The 18,451-nt window shown below is 36.8% G+C and overlaps 1 protein-coding gene across 1 annotated transcript; it reads right to left on the bottom strand.

Moving 5' to 3' along the window:
• Positions 1–15,198: 15,198 nt before the first annotated feature.
• LOC149248947 (uncharacterized) lies at positions 15,199–16,411 on the bottom strand. Its single transcript, XM_089451463.1, has 3 exons — positions 16,261–16,411; positions 16,136–16,176; positions 15,199–15,595 (listed from the first exon to the last, which is right to left on the bottom strand). The coding sequence occupies exons 1-3, from the start codon at positions 16,309–16,311 to the stop codon at positions 15,199–15,201; spliced, it is 489 nt and encodes a 162-aa protein (XP_089307589.1). The 5' UTR covers positions 16,312–16,411.
• Between the last annotated feature and the right edge of the window lie 2,040 nt (positions 16,412–18,451).

Below are 18,451 nucleotides of genomic sequence, written 5' to 3'. Positions count from 1 at the left end.
TCGAAATGGTGTATTTTTTCAATAGTGATGGATTATGATGTCATGTTGAAAGTATATTTCTTTTTGGGGATGTTGTATTTAGTGGAAAGTTGATAATATTAAAAGTGAAAAATATATTTTAAGTAGAAAGTAATATTTTAAATAAATAGTTTTAAATAATGAGAAAAAAAATTAACAAATAAACCAACAAATTATTATATAATGTTTAGATTTAATTATATAGAGAACAAAGGGTAAATTTCAATTTATTTATTTTTAATGAATGTTAAAAGACCAAAGTCAAATTACTATTATTATTATTTTTTTCTTCTAAGAAACAACAATATTTAAAAAAATAAATAAATAAAAATAATATATATATATATTAATTATTTGAATTCGATTTTGATTTTTTGGTTAAGATTCTCCTATTTTGTTATTAAGAAATTTTGTATTATAATTTATTTATTATGTTTTTAGGATATATAATAATAATAATAATAATAATAATTTTGAAAGATTCTAATATTTTGTTATTAACAATTTTATATTATTCAAAAAAAAAAAAACTTCAAGAGAGAAGAAGGAAATTAATGAGGGAAAGAACAAAGAGAAGGGATCCATGGGCTACTTAACTTCCATCCATCATCCTTATTATGAGTTTTGTTCTTTTCCTAATTTGTTTCCTTCTTATGTCTTGAAGTTTTTTTTTCTTCGTAATATAAAATTGTTAATAACAAAATATTAGAATCTTTCAAAATTATTATTATTATTATTATTATTTATTATCCTAAAAACATAATAAATAAATTATAATATAAAATTTCTTAATAGAAAAATATAAGAATCTTCAAAAAAAAAAAATATATTCAAATAATATATATATATATATATATATTCATTCATTTTTTTTTTATTTTTTTTTAATATTATTGTTTCTTAGAAAAAAAAAATCAAAATTAACTAATTTGACTTTGTCTTTTTTTTGCTTAAGAAAGAGTCGTGCCTTCTATTTCATTAAATCAAGCATAATTTACAAAATTTACACCAAGCCACCAAATTGTGTGGTCTTAGGCTTGCTAAGAGCGTGCTCGACAGAAACTAAGCCCTCAAACCCCAAAAAATACACTCCCAAACCATTTTAGTACATACAAAAATAAACAACAGGAATCACAGGGTCCGAGAACCCTCCCCATATAAAGTCGCACCATAAAAAACCTAACATGCCTCTACATCTCTACTGTCCGATCTTCTTATGAAATCCGACACCTGAGATCCATTTCGCACCATGAAGAAGCAAGATGGATAAGCCCCGGACCCCACCAAACTACTCATTCAATCTAGATCATTGATTGGTCTAATCCCATCGGACGGCAAAGCTGCAAATCGCACGGCCGAAGTGATCGAACTTTAGTGTGCGATGAGGGTGGTTTTTAGGCCCGGCCCTCATCCACGTGTCAAGATTTGAATGGTATCGCTGCCCAAAATTCAATACCGCCTTCAGCTTGAAAGTGGTGCGATCGCACCTAAACCACTTTGGAAGCGGTTTTGTCTCCCGCCACTGAAAATTGTGAAATGGTGCCGCCACAACAGGTGTCGTTGTTTGTTACTTTCCACCTCCCTTCTGACCGAGATAACCTTGCGCCCGACTCCGGGGATATTCAGGGAAGTGATTCCCATAGTTGCTGAGGCCGACCCTGACCAGTCTTCCACCGTAGGCTTGTCAGACCATGAAAGTGAATCTTGCTGAAATCTACTCATTGCGAATTAGCTTCCTTAGTTTTGTTCTTATACACTTCTTTGTCCTCTTCCTCCTGGTTATGGAAAAGTTCTCTTAGGTTGCTCGGCGACATTCCGAGCCAATCCATTGAAATTCTGCTGTTCTTACAGTTGACACCTTGGTTGGCAAGAATATCTGCCAACTTGTTGGCCTTTCAACGCACATGGATGAATCTAAGTGTGCGCAGTCCCTGAAGATGTCCCTGAATTTTATGGAGAACCCGTAATAACCTCCAATGTTTTGTAACTTTCTCCGGCCTTGTTCCATGACTAATTCTCTTGGCCGTGTTGATGACTAACTCTGAATCAGTTTCTATTATTACATTTTGGCAATTGTTATGTTTCAGAAATTCTAAACCTTGTTCCAATGCCATTAATTCCGCCATGTTGTTGGTGGATTTTCCTAGATGACCATAGCAGAGGGAGATGATGCTTCCGTTTCATCCCTAAGAACTTCATAATCCGAAAAATTATTCCTCCAATTGTTCAGGGTTTTAGTGATGCTTCCTTTGTCTCTATCAGACTATTTGAAGATGGTGGCAAAAAATTCCATAACCTAGAGGTGAAAATGCAACTATTGAGAAGATGTTCAATGGTCTCCTCTTGGACTTCACAGAGTTGGCATCTGGAGGGTCCCAGCATACCTCTCTTCCTAATATTATCCCAGGTTAAGATTTTCCTATCGTGAACCAACCACATAAAGAGTTTGATCTTCATCCAGCCCTTGTGCCTCCATAGCTTTTGCCAAGTTCTATCTGTAGCTTAGGATTCCCGCCCAAGGAGAATACCTTTTGCTTCCTTAATGTTAAAGTTTCCCTCTTTGTTAATGCCCCATCTTACTTGATCCTGCCCTTCAATAACTAAAATCTTCCTCTGATCCAACAACCTCTTAAGGGTCTCTGCTCTACTGTTCAGGGTCATGTTCTCTCTGCCATCTATTTTTTTCCATGTTCTCCATTTTTCTGTATTGTGAGAATGCTCCCAAAAGTCCTTTACTTTCACTAATCCTTGGTTGTCTGTCTCCTGTTTGAGGCCCAAAAATTCCTCTCTCAAAAGAGTTGGTTCTTGTTTCCATTTGTCCTCCCAGAATAGTGCCAGATCTCCATCTCTGATTTCCCAGAAACTGTTTTTTTGAACAACCTCTCTATTCTCCCAGGCCTTGTTCCATATGGGAGAGCCCTTTATGTTTCCAGACATTCTTATGATATCATGAGAAAGCCAGGCACTGGCATATTTTTCCTTCTAGATGCTTTCCCATTGAGCCTTAGGATCCTTAACCCACCTCCACCAAAGTTTGGCCCCTAGAACCTTACTTAGAATCTCTATATCATCCAATCCTAGGCCTCCTTGGTTCTTGGGTTTACAAATCTTTTCCCATGAGACTAAAGCCCATTTTTTCCTTGTTTCCTCTTTGCCCCAGAGAAAATCTCTTTGGATGTTTCTAAATTGTTGTAATACTCCTTTTGGAGCTGGGAGAGCTGATAACATGAAGACAGGGATAGCTTGGAGCACTGCCTTTGTGAGAACCAGTCTACCAGCCAGATTTAGAGACCTGTTTGCCCATTTCCTGACCTTATCTTGCATCTTAATGATTAACGGTTCCCATATGCTTTTGAGCATAGGTTTAGCCGTTAGAGGAACTCCCAAATACTTAGAGGGGAGAGAGTCTCTTTGAAATCCAAGGATTCTGGAGACATTTCTCTGGATGGCTATATGGGTATTAAAGAAAAATATTTTTGATTTGGAAAGATTAACTTCCATACTTGATGCCAAAGAAAAGTCCTTCAAAATCTGTTTGTATGCTAGCGCTTCCTTGATCGTGGGAATTCCCTATAGCATGGTATCATCTACAAACTGTTGATGAGTCAGAACTTGACCATTCTCCGAAATTTGGAGTCCTTGAATTTTTCTGGTTGCTCTAGCATGCTTAATGGACCGCCCCAGCCCTTCCATCATGAGGATGAAGAGAAAAGGAGAGAGTGGATCTCCCTGTCTGAGTCCTCTAGAAGGAAGAAAAATTTCAGAGGGAGAGCCATTAATTAAAATTGAAAAGCTAGAGGAAGTCACCAGGGCCATGACCCATCTGATCCAATTATGATCAAAACCAAACGCTGCAAGCACTTTCTTGATATATGTCCAATTCACTTTATCATATGCTTTGGCTATGTCCAATTGCATGATCATACCCAATTTCCTTTCACTAGTTAACGAGTGGACCACCTCGTGAGCTTGTATGATGTTATCTAGAATTTGTTTGCCTTCCACATAACCTGATTGTTCCCCCGAAACCAGCGAAGGCAGCAAAGGTTTGAGTCTGTTGGCCACAACCTTGGAAATTATCTTATAAACTACATTGCATAAAGCGATGGGTCTATACCTCTCTGGTGTTTGGGCATTATCCTGCTTTGGAATTAGGGAGATAAAGGAGGTATTGAGAGCTTTCAAAATAGTTCTGTTCAGCCTGGAGTCTTCCACTACCCTTATAATATCCTCTTTGACAATATTCCAACAAGCTTTGAAGAAATCTACATTGAATCCATCCGGACCTAGAGCCTTACCATTTTGCATTTCCTTGAGGACCTCACTGACCTCCTTTTCGGTTACAGGTCTGTTGAGATTACAGTTATCCTCTCTGGATACCAACTTGGGGATATGCTTAATGAGGTCCTTGATGAAAGGAACCCTATCTAAAGTGTTTTCCTGAGCAATACCTCGGAAGTGCTTAATTAACATTGCTTCTATCTCCTCATGAGATTGATGTATCTACCCAACCGTGTCCTTGATCGAAGAGATCCTGTTGTGAGTCCTATTTGCTATTGTGGATTTATGGAAAAATTTAGTATTTCGCTCTCCTTCTTTTAGCCATTGAACTCTTGATTTTTGTTTCCAAAAAATTTCCTCTTGATTGCACAGCTTTTCCCATTCTTGGTGATGTTTCTCTACTTGGTCATTTTTGTCCTTATCAAAGCCTTCCTTGATCAAAGCTTGGTTGAGCTCCATAATTTTATTTTCCACAGCTTTCTTTCCTGCAAAAATATTACCAAATTCATTCTTGTTCCAGGCTTTAAGCTTCAGCTTGATGTGCTTTAATCTTTTGTGAAGCAGGAACATTGTTGATCCTTGAGTTTGCAAATCCTCTGCCCACCATTCTTCAATGTTGCTGATGAATTCTGGGTGAGAAAGCCACATATTTTCAAATCTGAAAGGTCTATTTCTTGGGGTACCTATGCCCTTGATTTCCATTTGAACCGGCCAGTGATCTAAACCTCCAAAGGGAAGAATTCTTGCTATTATTTCCTTGTCTAGAAGCATGAGATCCTCAGAGATCATGAATCTATCTAAATTGGAGGCTACCTGTGAGTCCCCTCCTCTTTTATTGTTCCATGTACAGAGGCCATTGTTTGTCTCAATATCAACAAGCTTCATGCTTTCTGAAAAGATTTGGAAGGCTAAGGAATCTTTATTTAGAGCTCTTGTACCCCCTTTTTTCTCCGAGAGAGATCTGATCATATTGAAGTCTCCTCCTAGGACCCAAGGTAGTCCTGCATGTCTCACTCGTAGATCCACCAAGGAATCTATGAACCTGATTTTGTCATCTAACCTTTGAGGGCCATAAACATTCGTGACTAGATAAGTGTCCCTGTCTCCTACTGGCTGTATAACAACTGATAAATAATTCCTTGATGCCTCCGCATCAATTATTCCAATTTTTTGGGGATTCCAGAGAGTGAGGATACCCCCTGCTGTATTTTTTGCTTTAACTTCTAGAAACTCAAATCTACTGAGCCATTTACTATGGATTTGCCTTAATTTCTGAATGGATCATTTTGTCTCTTAGACAAAAATTATATCCAGAGCTGCCTGTTTCATTCTATTATTCATGTTTTCTCTTGCTACCAAGACCTCTAATATTCCAAGTTGTGAACTTCATAATTAAAGATTGGTAAAGGAGTAACTGGTTAGATCTTTCATCTTACCTAAGTCTACCATAATCTTTCCACATTCCATCAGTAGCTCGTTTTGTTTTTTCCTGCCTCTTTGTTTCCCTGGATTTCTTGGTGCAAACCCTGAGGTCATTTTTACTGCTTTCACCCCTTCATTGCTCTGTCTTTCAATGTTGTTTACTCCCTCCAAACCCTTTTCTTAGGTTTTCCATAAGAATAACTGCTGTATTTGATTGAGATCTTCTTGTGGTAGTGATTCTACCCGGCTAGTTGTTCCCTGAGCAAAGAACCCTTCTAGATCCAGGTTTTCTCTGTCAAGAATCTCCTATAGCTCATTGTCCTCCATATCCATTTCACTCTAGGTCATTTCCTGATCCATTTCCAGCTCTGATTCATTCAGCATGATCCCCTTCTGTTTTTCATTTTCCTGTGTCTGATCTCTTTCTTTTTCCTTTTCCTTCTTCTCGTAATCTTCATTCATTGCTTGATCTTCTACTGATATTTCTTCATCCTCTTCAAGAACTTGGAACTGGTTCTGACTAACCTTTTGTCCTTCAGCTTGGTGTTGCTTTGGCCCTTTTTTTCCGCTTTTCCCTTTATGAACTACTTTGTGAAAGCTATTTGTATCTTTCATTGTGTTTATTTTGCTTTTGTTCTCTGCTTTACTGAGGGGGTAGTCTCTTAGAAGGTGTCCATGTTCATGGCATCTGCGACATCTAAATGGAATATGTTTGTAGTCGACTATTTGCACCCATTCCTCATCAAAAACCTCCAAGATGACTTCATCCGGAAGAGCTCCGGATAGGTCCATCTCCACACAGATCCTAGCAAAAGAGGTGTATTTTCCCCTCCTTGTGGCTTCAGAGGCTTTGATAAACCATCCTAATTTATTTGCTATGGTTGCAAGGGATTCAGTTTGCCGATAGTCAAGAGGTAGAGAATAGAGTCTTACCCAAACCGGAACTAAAGTAAAAGTTTCCCGCTTCGGAATGAAGTTCATCATCCATGGCCACATATAGAGCCTTGCTACTGCATAGAAGTAGGGCCCGCCTTCAAACACTCTGTCTTTATCTTCAATGTTAGTGAAAACCACAATAAAGAATCCTTTGGACCCCAAATGTAGATCAATGCTTCCTTTGGGTTTCGATTGGTATCTTATCCATGTTTGTAAAGCTTTTTCAGTGGGCCATAGCCCCATGAATTTGCATATGATTGCATAAGTCCGCATGTGATCTCTGTGCTCCTGCAACACTAGATCATTTAAAACTACTCTAGGAGTAATTTTAGCTCTGGGTTTGCACTGACCCTTTTGATTTTTGTCTTTTGTTCCCTATATTTTGTCATTTTTTTGCTTGTCTTTTGTGCCATCCTTCTCCTTCGATTTGGTACTTTTTGATTCCTCCTCCCTGTTTTTTCTTCCTTCCTCCGCATCACCTCTTCCTTTTTCTGGGGGCATCTTACCCTTGTTGGCCACCTACAAATCATCCTTAAATCAATCCAGATCCTTACATTCTAGGAAAAATGAAACATGTGTCTTCCATGAAGGTTAATATTCCAGAGTTAAACTCCCTTTTCTTTGCTCTCCAATCCAAGACTATGATATGCAGATTTAATGGTTTTTTTCCTAGATCTGACATTTTACACCAGTGGGTATTTTCATCCCGAACCCCCAACTGTGAGATCTATTTATGTTCCAAAGGTTTTTTTACAATCCAATTTGATACTCAAGAAAATCTGGAAAAAACATTGAATGATGGGTCGTAGTTCTGGGGTAGAGGTGGGCCTTTCATTACCCCATGATTCCTAGATTTTGATTCCACAAAATGGTGTTCTCAATTATGCCAGTATGGATGAGGCTACCAAATCTCCCCCTCCCTTTTTGGCATCATATGGTTCTAGAGGAAATTGGAAACACTGGTAAAATTCAAAAAGATGGACCTCAAAAGAACAAAGAAAGGCCTTTTTTCCTTTTCCAAAATCTATATATAGATAGGCCTCAACAAAGGCCTACTTGACCACATATTACTGAAACACAAAATTTTAATGGACCCAAGTATTAGAATATGAGAACATGACTTTCAAATGTTGAATATGCTTCCAAACAGGACACTCTTAGAACACATGCCCTTAGGAAAAAGGATCCCAAAAAGGAAAAAGAGGCGGGACCATAAATCAAAAGGATGGTATGCTTGTGATCCTCACCTCTGAGAAGAAGAAGAAGAAATCATGGAGAACCATCCAAACGAAGTAGAAGTTGAAGCGCGGGTCTAACATGGTAGCATATCCCACATGCAAAATGACATTGAACCACAAGAGATAAATGAGTCACATAAAGAAAATGGGATGGGGGGTTCAAAGTGAGTTCATGTTTCTAAGAGCTCTAACTCAGAAAAATAAACCCTACCAAAGGTAAAAAGATGTGAACTACCAATAGTTGTGGTTGGTGTGAACACAAGGGAAGGGAATGGCAGAAAGGAAAAATGCAAGAAAGAGAAGTTAAGTGATTATTATCACATTTAATTTCCAAGTTTCATATGTTTTTTTCTCTTTATCTTATAAGCCAAACTTATTCTTAGGAAAAAAATGCAAGAAAGAGAAGTTAAGTGATTATTATCACATTTAATTTCTAAGTTTCATATGTTTTTTTCTCTTATCTTATTATCCAAACTTATTCTTAGAAAACGCTTACAGCATATGTAAAATATAATCTTGTTTTTTTCTTTACGATGAATAAAATTACAAATCTTTTCCCTTTGGAAAAAAATAAATTTTCCAAAATTTATAGATTTATATATATATAAATAAATAATTATATATCACCACTAATGTAACTTAAAAAACTTTAATACTAGCATTTGCACCACATGTTGCAAAGAAAACGCCGTAAGGCAATGGTATAAGAAATAATAATATAGAAGAAATAGGTCAGCGTTTTATGTAATTTTGTTTCTTTACTAGTGTTTCTTTTTTATCATAAACTGGGTAGCGAATTCCATATTTGAACACAGAGCCACAGTCACAACCTACACATGTACATCTTAACATGAACAACAGTAACAAAATGCAGAAATTCCATCTAAAAAGAATAAGTAGAAACTTGAAATTCTAGCTAGAATAAAGAGTAAACCTTGTTGGGCTACGTTTTTGGGCTGACTCTCCAATTGTGATACAACCCTAGCATTCACAAGCTGTTATAGAAAATGTCTGTGGCTCTCATAAGGACAAACAAGCCAAATATTGGTGAATATTGAAAAGAACCAAATGACGATATGGCCATTCTTGACTACATTTAAAATATAAGACAGTCATAAATTAGAATAGAATCTGATAAAAAAGAGTGACCAAAGTAAATGAATGAACTCAAAAACAGAACACCACTTGAGAAACATCAAAAGGCTCAATTCCTGTCCAAAGACAATACCACTAGAGAAAGATCCATAATCACTGCATGAGCTACTACATTCGATGCTAATTGTTGTCGTCTCTTTCTCAATATCAACACTAGCGAAGTTTGTTGCAGGCATCTCATCCCCACCAACATCAACAGATTCATCACCAGGGTCACAACCTACACATGTACATATGCTTACATGAACAACAGTAACGAAATGCATAAATTCCATCTAAAAAGAATAAATAGAAACTTAAAATTCTGGCTAGAATAAAGAGTAAACCTTGTTGAACTATGTTTGTGGGCTGATTGTGATACAACCCTAGCATTCACAGGCTGCTACAGAAAATGTCAGTGGCTCTGGTAAGGAAAAACAAACCAAATATTGGTGAACATTGAAAAGAACCAAATGATGATATGACCATTCTTGACTACATTTAAAATATAAGACAGTCATAACACTAGGACAGCATATGGCACGATCAAGGCCAACAAAATTATCTTCAACTCTATACATCCCCAAAGAAACTATGGTTGCACTCAACTTATATACCAACTTCCATAAAAACATTATTTTGAGGTAAATTCCAGCAACACTACAACGTGATGAACCCTCAATTACCCCAAGAAAACTTGGGCATTACAACAAGAAATATTAAAATGACGGCAAAGGTATTTTATGTACTCCTGATTAAAGAACCTCATCAGATATCCATTAGGTAAAAAAAAAAAAACCGTCACTATCATCATCTTCTTCAGATTTAAAATTCTTTGTCTCAACCTCAATCTTTTCTTCCTCATTATCCTTGTCGCAGTCAGAAAGGCTTTCCTGGGGATCTAACTAAAGATATTTAACAGATTAAGAAAAGCTTACAGAAATATTGATAAATACTCTTTACCAAAAATGTCGCTATCAATCTCATAGTCCAAAGGACAATCCTTCCTGAAATGATTTCGAGGCCTAATGCTATCAATGCATTAAAGCCAGACAATCAAAACCAGAAACTTTCCCTCTCGTGTAGTGCAGGATTAGGAATCCATGAGCTTCAAGGTGATTCATATGTTTTTCATTGTGCTATCAACGTTAACAACACTATATCTTTCTTTAATAATTAACAGCCTTCAGACTATGCAAAGTATCTTCTCCTTTTCTTGGAGAAGGTTCCATAATAATCAAGTTTGTAGCTATGATCAAACTTCAAAAGCTTTCTTCTCTTATTATGGAGCCTAGTTTCTCTTTGTGCAGTGGTATTTCCATTATTGCCGGGCAAACTATCACTTAAAAATTCTTCCCAGTCATTCGCAAGGTTCTTCGCCATGAACTGACGATCTTCAACATCACCGTAAGTCCGTTTTTTGCTTGTAGAGGATTGCACTTTTTCCAATGCAACAGCTTCAGCAGATGCCCCCATCAAACGAAATTCATTGAACAATGCAACTTTGGGTTTATGTCGGATACCCCAACTTAGATGTCTTTGTGGAGAAAATCTCCAATTAATATTGTGCCAAGCTTCCAGGTGGGACCTGTGTGCACCAAGAAATCAAAGTTATTCAATTGAGTGCCGCCTGTTTTTGTATTGCAAGTTGTTTTTCATCTCAGCTTCTTCTTTTTTAACGTTCTGCGGTGAATTCCATATTTGAACACAGAGCCACGGTGACAACCTACACATGTACATCTTAACATGAACAACAGTAACAAAATGCAGAAATTCCATCTAAAAAGAATAAGTAGAAACTTGAAATTCTAGCTAGAATAAAGAGTAAACCTTGTTGGGCTACGTTTTTGGGCTGACTCTCCAATTGTGATACAACCCTAGCATTCACAAGCTGTTCTAGAAAATGTCTATGGCTCTCATAAGGACAAACAAGCCAAATATTGGTGAATATTGAAAAGAACCAAATGACGATATGGCCATTCTTGACTACTTTTAAAATATAAGATAGTCATCTGATAAAAAAGAATGACCAAAGTAAATGAATGAACTCAAAAACAGAATACCACTTGAGAAACATCAAAAGGCTCAATTCCTGTCCAAAGACAATACCACTAGAGAAAGATCCATAATCACTGCGTGAGCTACTACATTCGATGCTAACTATTGTCGTCTCTTTCTCAATATCAACACTAGCGAAGTTTGTTGCAGGCATCTCATCCCCACCAACATCAACAGATTCATCACCAGGGTCACAACCTACACATGTACATATGCTTACATGAACAACAGTAACGAAATGCATAAATTCCATCTAAAAAGAATAAATAGAAACTTAAAATTCTGGCTAGAATAAAGAGTAAACCTTGTTGAACTATGTTTGTGGGCTGACTCTCCAATTGTGATACAACCCTAGCATTCACAGGCTACTACAGAAAATGTCAGTGGCTCTGGTAAGGAAAAACAAACCAAATATTGGTGAACATTGAAAAGAACCAAATGATGATATGACCATTCTTGACTACATTTAAAATATAAGACAGTCATAACACTAGGACAACATATGGCACGATCAAGGCCAACAAAATTATCTTCAACTCTATACATCCCCAAAGAATCTATGGTTGCACTCAATTTGTATACCAACTTCCATAAAAACATTATTTTGAGGTAAATTCCAGTAACACTACAACGTGATGAACCCTCAATTACCCCAAGAAAACTTGGGCATTACAACAAGAAATATTAAAATGACGGCAAAGGTCTTTTATGTACTCCTGATTAAAAACCTCATCAAATAATTATTTCTCTAGAATTTACCTCAGCTTCATAAAGATATCCATTAGGTAAAAAAAAAAAACTGTCACTATCATCATCTTCTTCAGATTTAAAATTCTTTGTCTCAACCTTAATCTTTTCTTCCTCATTATCCTTGTCGCAGTCAGAAAGGCTTTCCCGGGGATCTAACTAAAGATATTTAACAGATTAAGAAAAGCTTACAAAAATATTGATAAATACTCTTTACCAAAAATGTCGCTATCAATCTCATAGTCCAAAGGACAATCCTTCCTGAAATGATTTCGAGGCCTAATGCTATCACTGCATTAAAGCCAGACAGTCAAAACCAGAAACTTTCCCTCTCGTGTAGTGCAGGATTAGGAATCCATGAGCTTCAAGGTGATTCATATGTTTTTCATTGTGCTATCAACGTTAACAACACTATATCTTTCTTTAATAATTAACAGCCTTCAGACTATGCAAAGTATCTTCTCCTTTTCTTGGAGAAGGTTCCATAATAATCAAGTTTGTAGCTATGATCAAACTGCAAAAGCTTTCTTCTCTTATTATGGAGCCTAGTTTCTCTTTGTGTAGTGGTATTTCCATTATTGCCGGGCAAACTATCACTTAAAAATTCTTCCCAGTCATTCGCAAGGTTCTTTGCCATGAACTGATGATCTTCAACATCACGGTAAGTCCGTTTTTTTCTTGTAGAGGATTGCACTTTTTCCAATGCAATAGCTTCAGCAGATGCTCCCATCAAACGAAATTCATTGAACAATGCAACTTTGGGTTTATGTCAGATACCCTAACTTAGATGTCTTTGTGGAGAAAATCTCCAATTAATATTGTGCCAAGCTTCCAGGTGGGACCTGTGTGCACCAAGAAATCAAAGTTATTCAATTGAGTGCCGCCTGTTTTTGTATTGCAAGTTGTTTTTCATCTCAGCTTCTTCCTTTTTCGCGTTGTTTCTGTTTTTTTTCTACCTCTTCTTGTTACCGTTTCTTTTCTTTCTCCTGGTTCAAGACAACCAACGATGTTATCAACTATATATGGTGCCCTCATGGAACGCAGAGTAGATGTGTTTCCTATCAGACTTGTATAAATCTTAGCTTTTCTTTTCTCATGCTGGTTGGGAAAAAGAGGTTTCCTGATTGAATTTGAGTTTAACTGTAATAATGTAAGACAATATTCCACATATACTACAGAAATAGAAGACTGAAAAAATCGGGAAACATGTTGGTGAAATCAAATAAATAAACATGATAAATTCAATATAGGGGTAACATGCCCTCATAATTTTGATAATCTCACAGAGCAAATCATCATTGCCAATTTCCCACTTTCATATTTGCATGAGCATCTGGATTAAAAATGATGCAAATCCATTTCAACAAGCAATCAAAGAAAGCAGTGTGGCCTGAAAATCTTACTTGAATAATAGCTTCCTTCTGATCACGAGCTTGTTCCTTTTCCTAAAATTGCAGTAAGAAATGTTAGTAAAAGCTCCAAACACTATATTTTAAAGCTTGCATTCTTTTATAAGAATTCAACTAATCTGTTTCATCTTCTCCCTTTTCAGTTCCTGTTCCAGCCATTTCTGTTCCATCTCCTGTTCATTTCTTTCTTTCTTCTTAATTGCCTCTTTCTCCTTCAGCTTTGTTTGCTTGACCATTATACATCAATAAACAGCTATCACTGCATTAAAGCCAGACAGTCAAAACCAAAAACTTTCCCGCTCACGTAGTGCAGGATTAGGAATCCTGAGCTTCAAGGTGATACATATATTTTTCATCGTAGTCTATCAACGTTAACAACACTATATCTTTCTTTAATAATTAACAGCCTTCAGACTATGCAAAGTATCTTCTCCTTTTCTTAGAGAAGGTTCCATAATAATCAGGTTTGTAGTTGTGATCAAACTGCAAAAGCTTTCTTCTCTTATTATGGAGCCTAGTTTCTCTTTGTGCAGTGGTATTTCCATTATTGCCGGGCAAACTATCACTTAAAAATTCTTCCCAGTCATTCGCAAGGTTCTTTGCCATGAACTCATGATCTTCAACATCACCGTAAGTCCGTTTTTTGCTTGTAGAGGATTGCACTTTTGCCAATGCAACAGCTTCAGCAGATGCCCCCATCAAACGAAGTTCATTGAACAATGCAACTTTGGGTTTATGTCGGATACCCCAACTTAGATGTCCTTGTGGAGAAAATCTCCAATTAATATTGTGCCAAGCTTCCAAGTGGGACCTGTGTGCCCCAAAAAATCAAAGTTATTCAATTGAGTGCCGCCTGTTTTTGTATTGCAAGTTGTTTTTTCATCTCAGCTTCTTCCCTTTTCACGTTGTTTCTGTTTTTTTTCTACCTCTTCTTGTTGTCGTTTCTTTTCTTTCTCCTAATTCAAGACAACCAACGATGTTATCAACTATATATGGTGCCCTCATGGAACGCAGAGTAGATGTGTTTCCTATCAGACTTGTATAATGGTTGGGAAAAAGAGGTTTCCTGATTGAATTTGAGTTTGACTGTAATAATGTAAGACAATATTCCACATATACTACAGAAATAGAAGACTGAAAAAATTGGGAAACATGTTGGTGAAATCAAATAAATAAATAACATGATAAATTCAATATAGGGGTAACATGTCCTCATAATTTTGATAGTCTCACAGAGCAAATCAACATTGCCAATTTCCCACTTTCATATTTGCATGAGAATTTGGATTAAAAATGATGCAAATCTATTTTGACAAGCAATCAAAGAAAGCAGTGTGGCCTGAAAATCTTACTTGAATAATAGCTTCCTTCTGAGCACGAGCTTGTTCCTTTTCTTAAAATTGCAATAAGAAATGTTCGTAAAAGCTCCAAACATTATCTTTTAAAGCTTGCATTCTTTTATAAGAATTCAACTAACCTGTTTCATCTTCTCCCTTTTCAGTTCCTGTTCCAGCCATTTCTGTTCCATCTCTTCTGTTCATTTCTTTCTTTCTTCTTAATTTCCTCTTTCTCCTTCAGCTTTGCTTGCTTGACCATTCTACCTCAATAAACAGAGACATGTTGGCAACATTGCATATCTTCAACTAATCGTACATATCTAGATTGCTATCTTCTCCCTTTTCAGTTCCTGTTCCAGCCATTTCTGTTCCATCTCCTGTTCATTTCTTTCTTTCTTCTTAATTGCCTCTTTCTCCTTCAGCTTTGTTTGCTTGACCATTATACATCAATAAACAGCTATCACTGCATTAAAGCCAGACAGTCAAAACCAAAAACTTTCCCTCTCACATAGTGCAGGATTAGGAATCCTGAGCTTCAAGGTGATACATATATTTTTCATCGTAGTCTATCAACGTTAACAACAATATATCTTTCTTTAATAATTAATAGCCTTCAGACTATGCAAAGTATCTTCTCCTTTTCTTGGAGAAGGTTCCATAATAATCAGGTTTGTAGCTGTGATCAAACTGCAAAAGCTTTCTTCTCTTATTATGGAGCCTAGTTTCTCTTTGTGCAGTGGTATTTCCATTATTGTCGGGCAAACTATCACTTAAAAATTCTTCCCAGTCATTCGCAAGGTTCTTTGCCATGAACTCATGATCTTCAACATCACCGTAAGTCCGTTTTTTGCTTGTAGAGGATTGCACTTTTGCCAATGCAACAGCTTCAGCAGATGCCCCCATCAAACGAAGTTCATTGAACAATGCAACTTTGGGTTTATGTCGGATACCCCAACTTAGATGTCCTTGTGGAGAAAATCTCCAATTAATATTGTGCCAAGCTTCCAGGTGGGACCTGTGTGCACCAAAAAATCAAAGTTATTCAATTGAGTGCCGCCTGTTTTTGTATTGCAAGTTGTTTTTTCATCTCAGCTTCTTCCCTTTTCACGTTGTTTCTGTTTTTTTTTACCTCTTCTTGTTGCCGTTTCTTTTCTTTCTCCTAATTCAAGACAACCAACGATGTTATCAACTATATATGGTGCCCTCATGGAACGCAGAGTAGATGTGTTTCCTATCAGACTTGTATAATGGTTGGGAAAAAGAGGTTTCCTGATTGAATTTGAGTTTGACTGTAATAATGTAAGACAATATTCCACATATACTACAGAAATAGAAGACTGAAAAAATTGGGAAACATGTTGGTGAAATCAAATAAATAAATAACATGATAAATTCAATATAGGGGTAACATGTCCTCATAATTTTGATAATCTCACAGAGCAAATCAACATTGCCAATTTCCCACTTTCATATTTGCATGAGAATTTGGATTAAAAATGATGCAAATCTATTTTGACAAGCAATCAAAGAAAGCAGTGTGGCCTAAAAATCTTACTTGAATAATAGCTTCCTTCTGAGCACGAGCTTGTTCCTTTTCTTAAAATTGCAATAAGAAATGTTAGTAAAAGCTCCAAACATTATCTTTTAAAGCTTGCATTCTTTTATAAGAATTCAACTAACCTGTTTCATCTTCTCCCTTTTCAGTTCCTGTTCCAGCCATTTCTGTTCCATCTCTTCTGTTCATTTCTTTCTTTCTTCTTAATTGCCTCTTTCTCCTTCAGCTTTGCTTGCTTGACCATTCTACCTCAATAAACAGAGACATGTTGGCAACATTGCATATCTTCAACTAATCGTACATATCTAGATTGCTAAATCTAAAAACATCAATTTAAATTGGCTCACAAATTGGTTCAATTCATACATATTTGATTGAGAATGTTACATCTGAATATGATTGAGAATGTTATAGCATAGTTTCTCGTCTTTGCTCTGTCGCATAATTGTCGGCACTGGTTGCTTGACCTTTTCCATCTGTTGTTTCAACGATTTGCAGCAAAACATTTGCCCAGGGAACTACAAGAAAATAAACCCCAAAGTGAATTTGTCCAGGCCATTTTTGCAGGACCGAAAGGCATCGGTGTAATTTTGACATTGCCATTCTCAATTGAATGATCTTCATCTTCTGCCGAATCGATAACATTATTGTCAGAGTTTTTCTCTATACAAAGCCCGGGAAACGAGTTGGATGGAGCCGAAACCTTCAGCTCAGGAACCACATGGGATTGGGGGCTGTCATTGAATGATGGGCTAATTGATCAAGGCTATTGGATTTGGTTGCCAGAATTATAGGAAAGAATTCAGCTTCGTGTGCATTCAATTCAATTATATCCTCATCCTGGTAGTCATTCATATTTTCTCGCATAAATTCAATATAGGGGTAACATGTCCTCATAATTTTGATAATCTCACAGAGCAAATCAACATTGCCAATTTCCCACTTTCATATTTGCATGAGAATTTGGATTAAAAATGATGCAAATCTATTTTGACAAGCAATCAAAGAAAGCAGTGTGGCCTGAAAATCTTACTTGAATAATAGCTTCCTTCTGAGCACGAGCTTGTTCCTTTTCTTAAAATTGCAATAAGAAATGTTAGTAAAAGCTCCAAACATTATCTTTTAAAGCTTGCATTCTTTTATAAGAATTCAACTAACCTGTTTCATCTTCTCCCTTTTCAGTTCCTGTTCCAGCCATTTCTGTTCCATCTCTTCTGTTCATTTCTTTCTTTCTTCTTAATTGCCTCTTTCTCCTTCAGCTTTGCTTGCTTGACCATTCTACCTCAATAAACAGAGACATGTTGGCAACATTGCATATCTTCAACTAATCGTACATATCTAGATTGCTAAATCTAACAACATCAATTTAAATTGGCTCACAAATTAGTTCAATTCATACATATTTGATTAAGAATGTTACATCTGAATATGATTGAGAATGTTATAGCATAGTTTCTCGTCTTTGCTCTGTCGCATAATTGCCAGCACTAGTTGCTTGACCTTTTCCATCTGTTGTTTCAATGATTTGCCGCAAAACATTTGCCCAGGGAACTACAAGAAAATAAACACCAAAGCGAATTTGTCCAGGCCATTTTTGCAGGACCGAAAGGCATCGGTGTAATTTCGACATTGCCATTCTCAATTGAATGATCTTCATCTTCTGCCGAATCGATAACATTATTGTCAGAGTTTTTCTCTATACAAAGCCCGGGAAACGAGTTGGATGGAGCCGAAACCTTCAGCTCAGGAACCACATGGGATTGGGGGCTGTCATTGAATGATGGGCTAATTGATCAAGGCTATTGGATTTGGTTGCCGGAATTATAGGAAAGAATTCAGCTTCGTGTGCATTCAATTCAATTATATCCTCATCCTGGTAGTCATTCATATTTTCTCGCTGCAGAGAACCCTCAAAGACTTCAATCGATTCTCTGTTTAAATGAGAGAGATTCCAACTGAAATAGCCCCCAATTTCTTTGGGGGATGCTGATGAACTTCTAGTGGAAATCCAGGGAGGCAAAGTTAAAGCACTGTGGGCGCTTGCAGGCACATGACCCCTTGATTCTTCTTCTGTCTGCACTGACTTACAAACCCTAGGCCATCTGAAAGGGGCAGAGTCTAGTTTCTCTTTGTGCAGTAACATGATTTTTAAATCAAATATTGCTTGATAATCTCAGATATGGCATTTGAATAAAATGGAGGATGGCAGTGGAATTGTGTATTTATGGTGTGCACAGGAAACTGCAACTGCAAACATTGAATATGTGTAGAGAAAAGTAGGGTTTCGCCCAATTAATGTTCTTGAAATCAAGGGGT

The sequence above is a fragment of the Pinus tabuliformis genome, chromosome 7 (assembly GCF_031772625.1).
Source record: "Pinus tabuliformis cultivar Carrire ecotype Pingquan chromosome 7, CPIR1, whole genome shotgun sequence".
NCBI lineage: Eukaryota > Viridiplantae > Streptophyta > Pinopsida > Pinales > Pinaceae > Pinus > Pinus tabuliformis.
The sequence above is the reverse complement of the archived record's forward strand: the minus strand, read 5'-3'. Positions and strand labels throughout refer to the sequence as shown.

Excerpts from the sequence above, each read along its gene's own strand:
- LOC149248947 (XM_089451463.1), bottom strand. The coding sequence starts at position 16,311 with ATGGAACAGAAATGGCTGGAACAGGAACTGAAAAGGGAGAAGATGAAA. Across the intron at positions 16,177-16,260 it reads AAAGGGAGAAGATGAAACAG|AAAAGGAACAAGCTCGTGCT; the intron begins GTTAGTTGAATT and ends TGCAATTTTAAG. Across the intron at positions 15,596-16,135 it reads AGAAGGAAGCTATTATTCAA|GTCCCACCTGGAAGCTTGGC; the intron begins GTAAGATTTTTA and ends TGGTGCACACAG.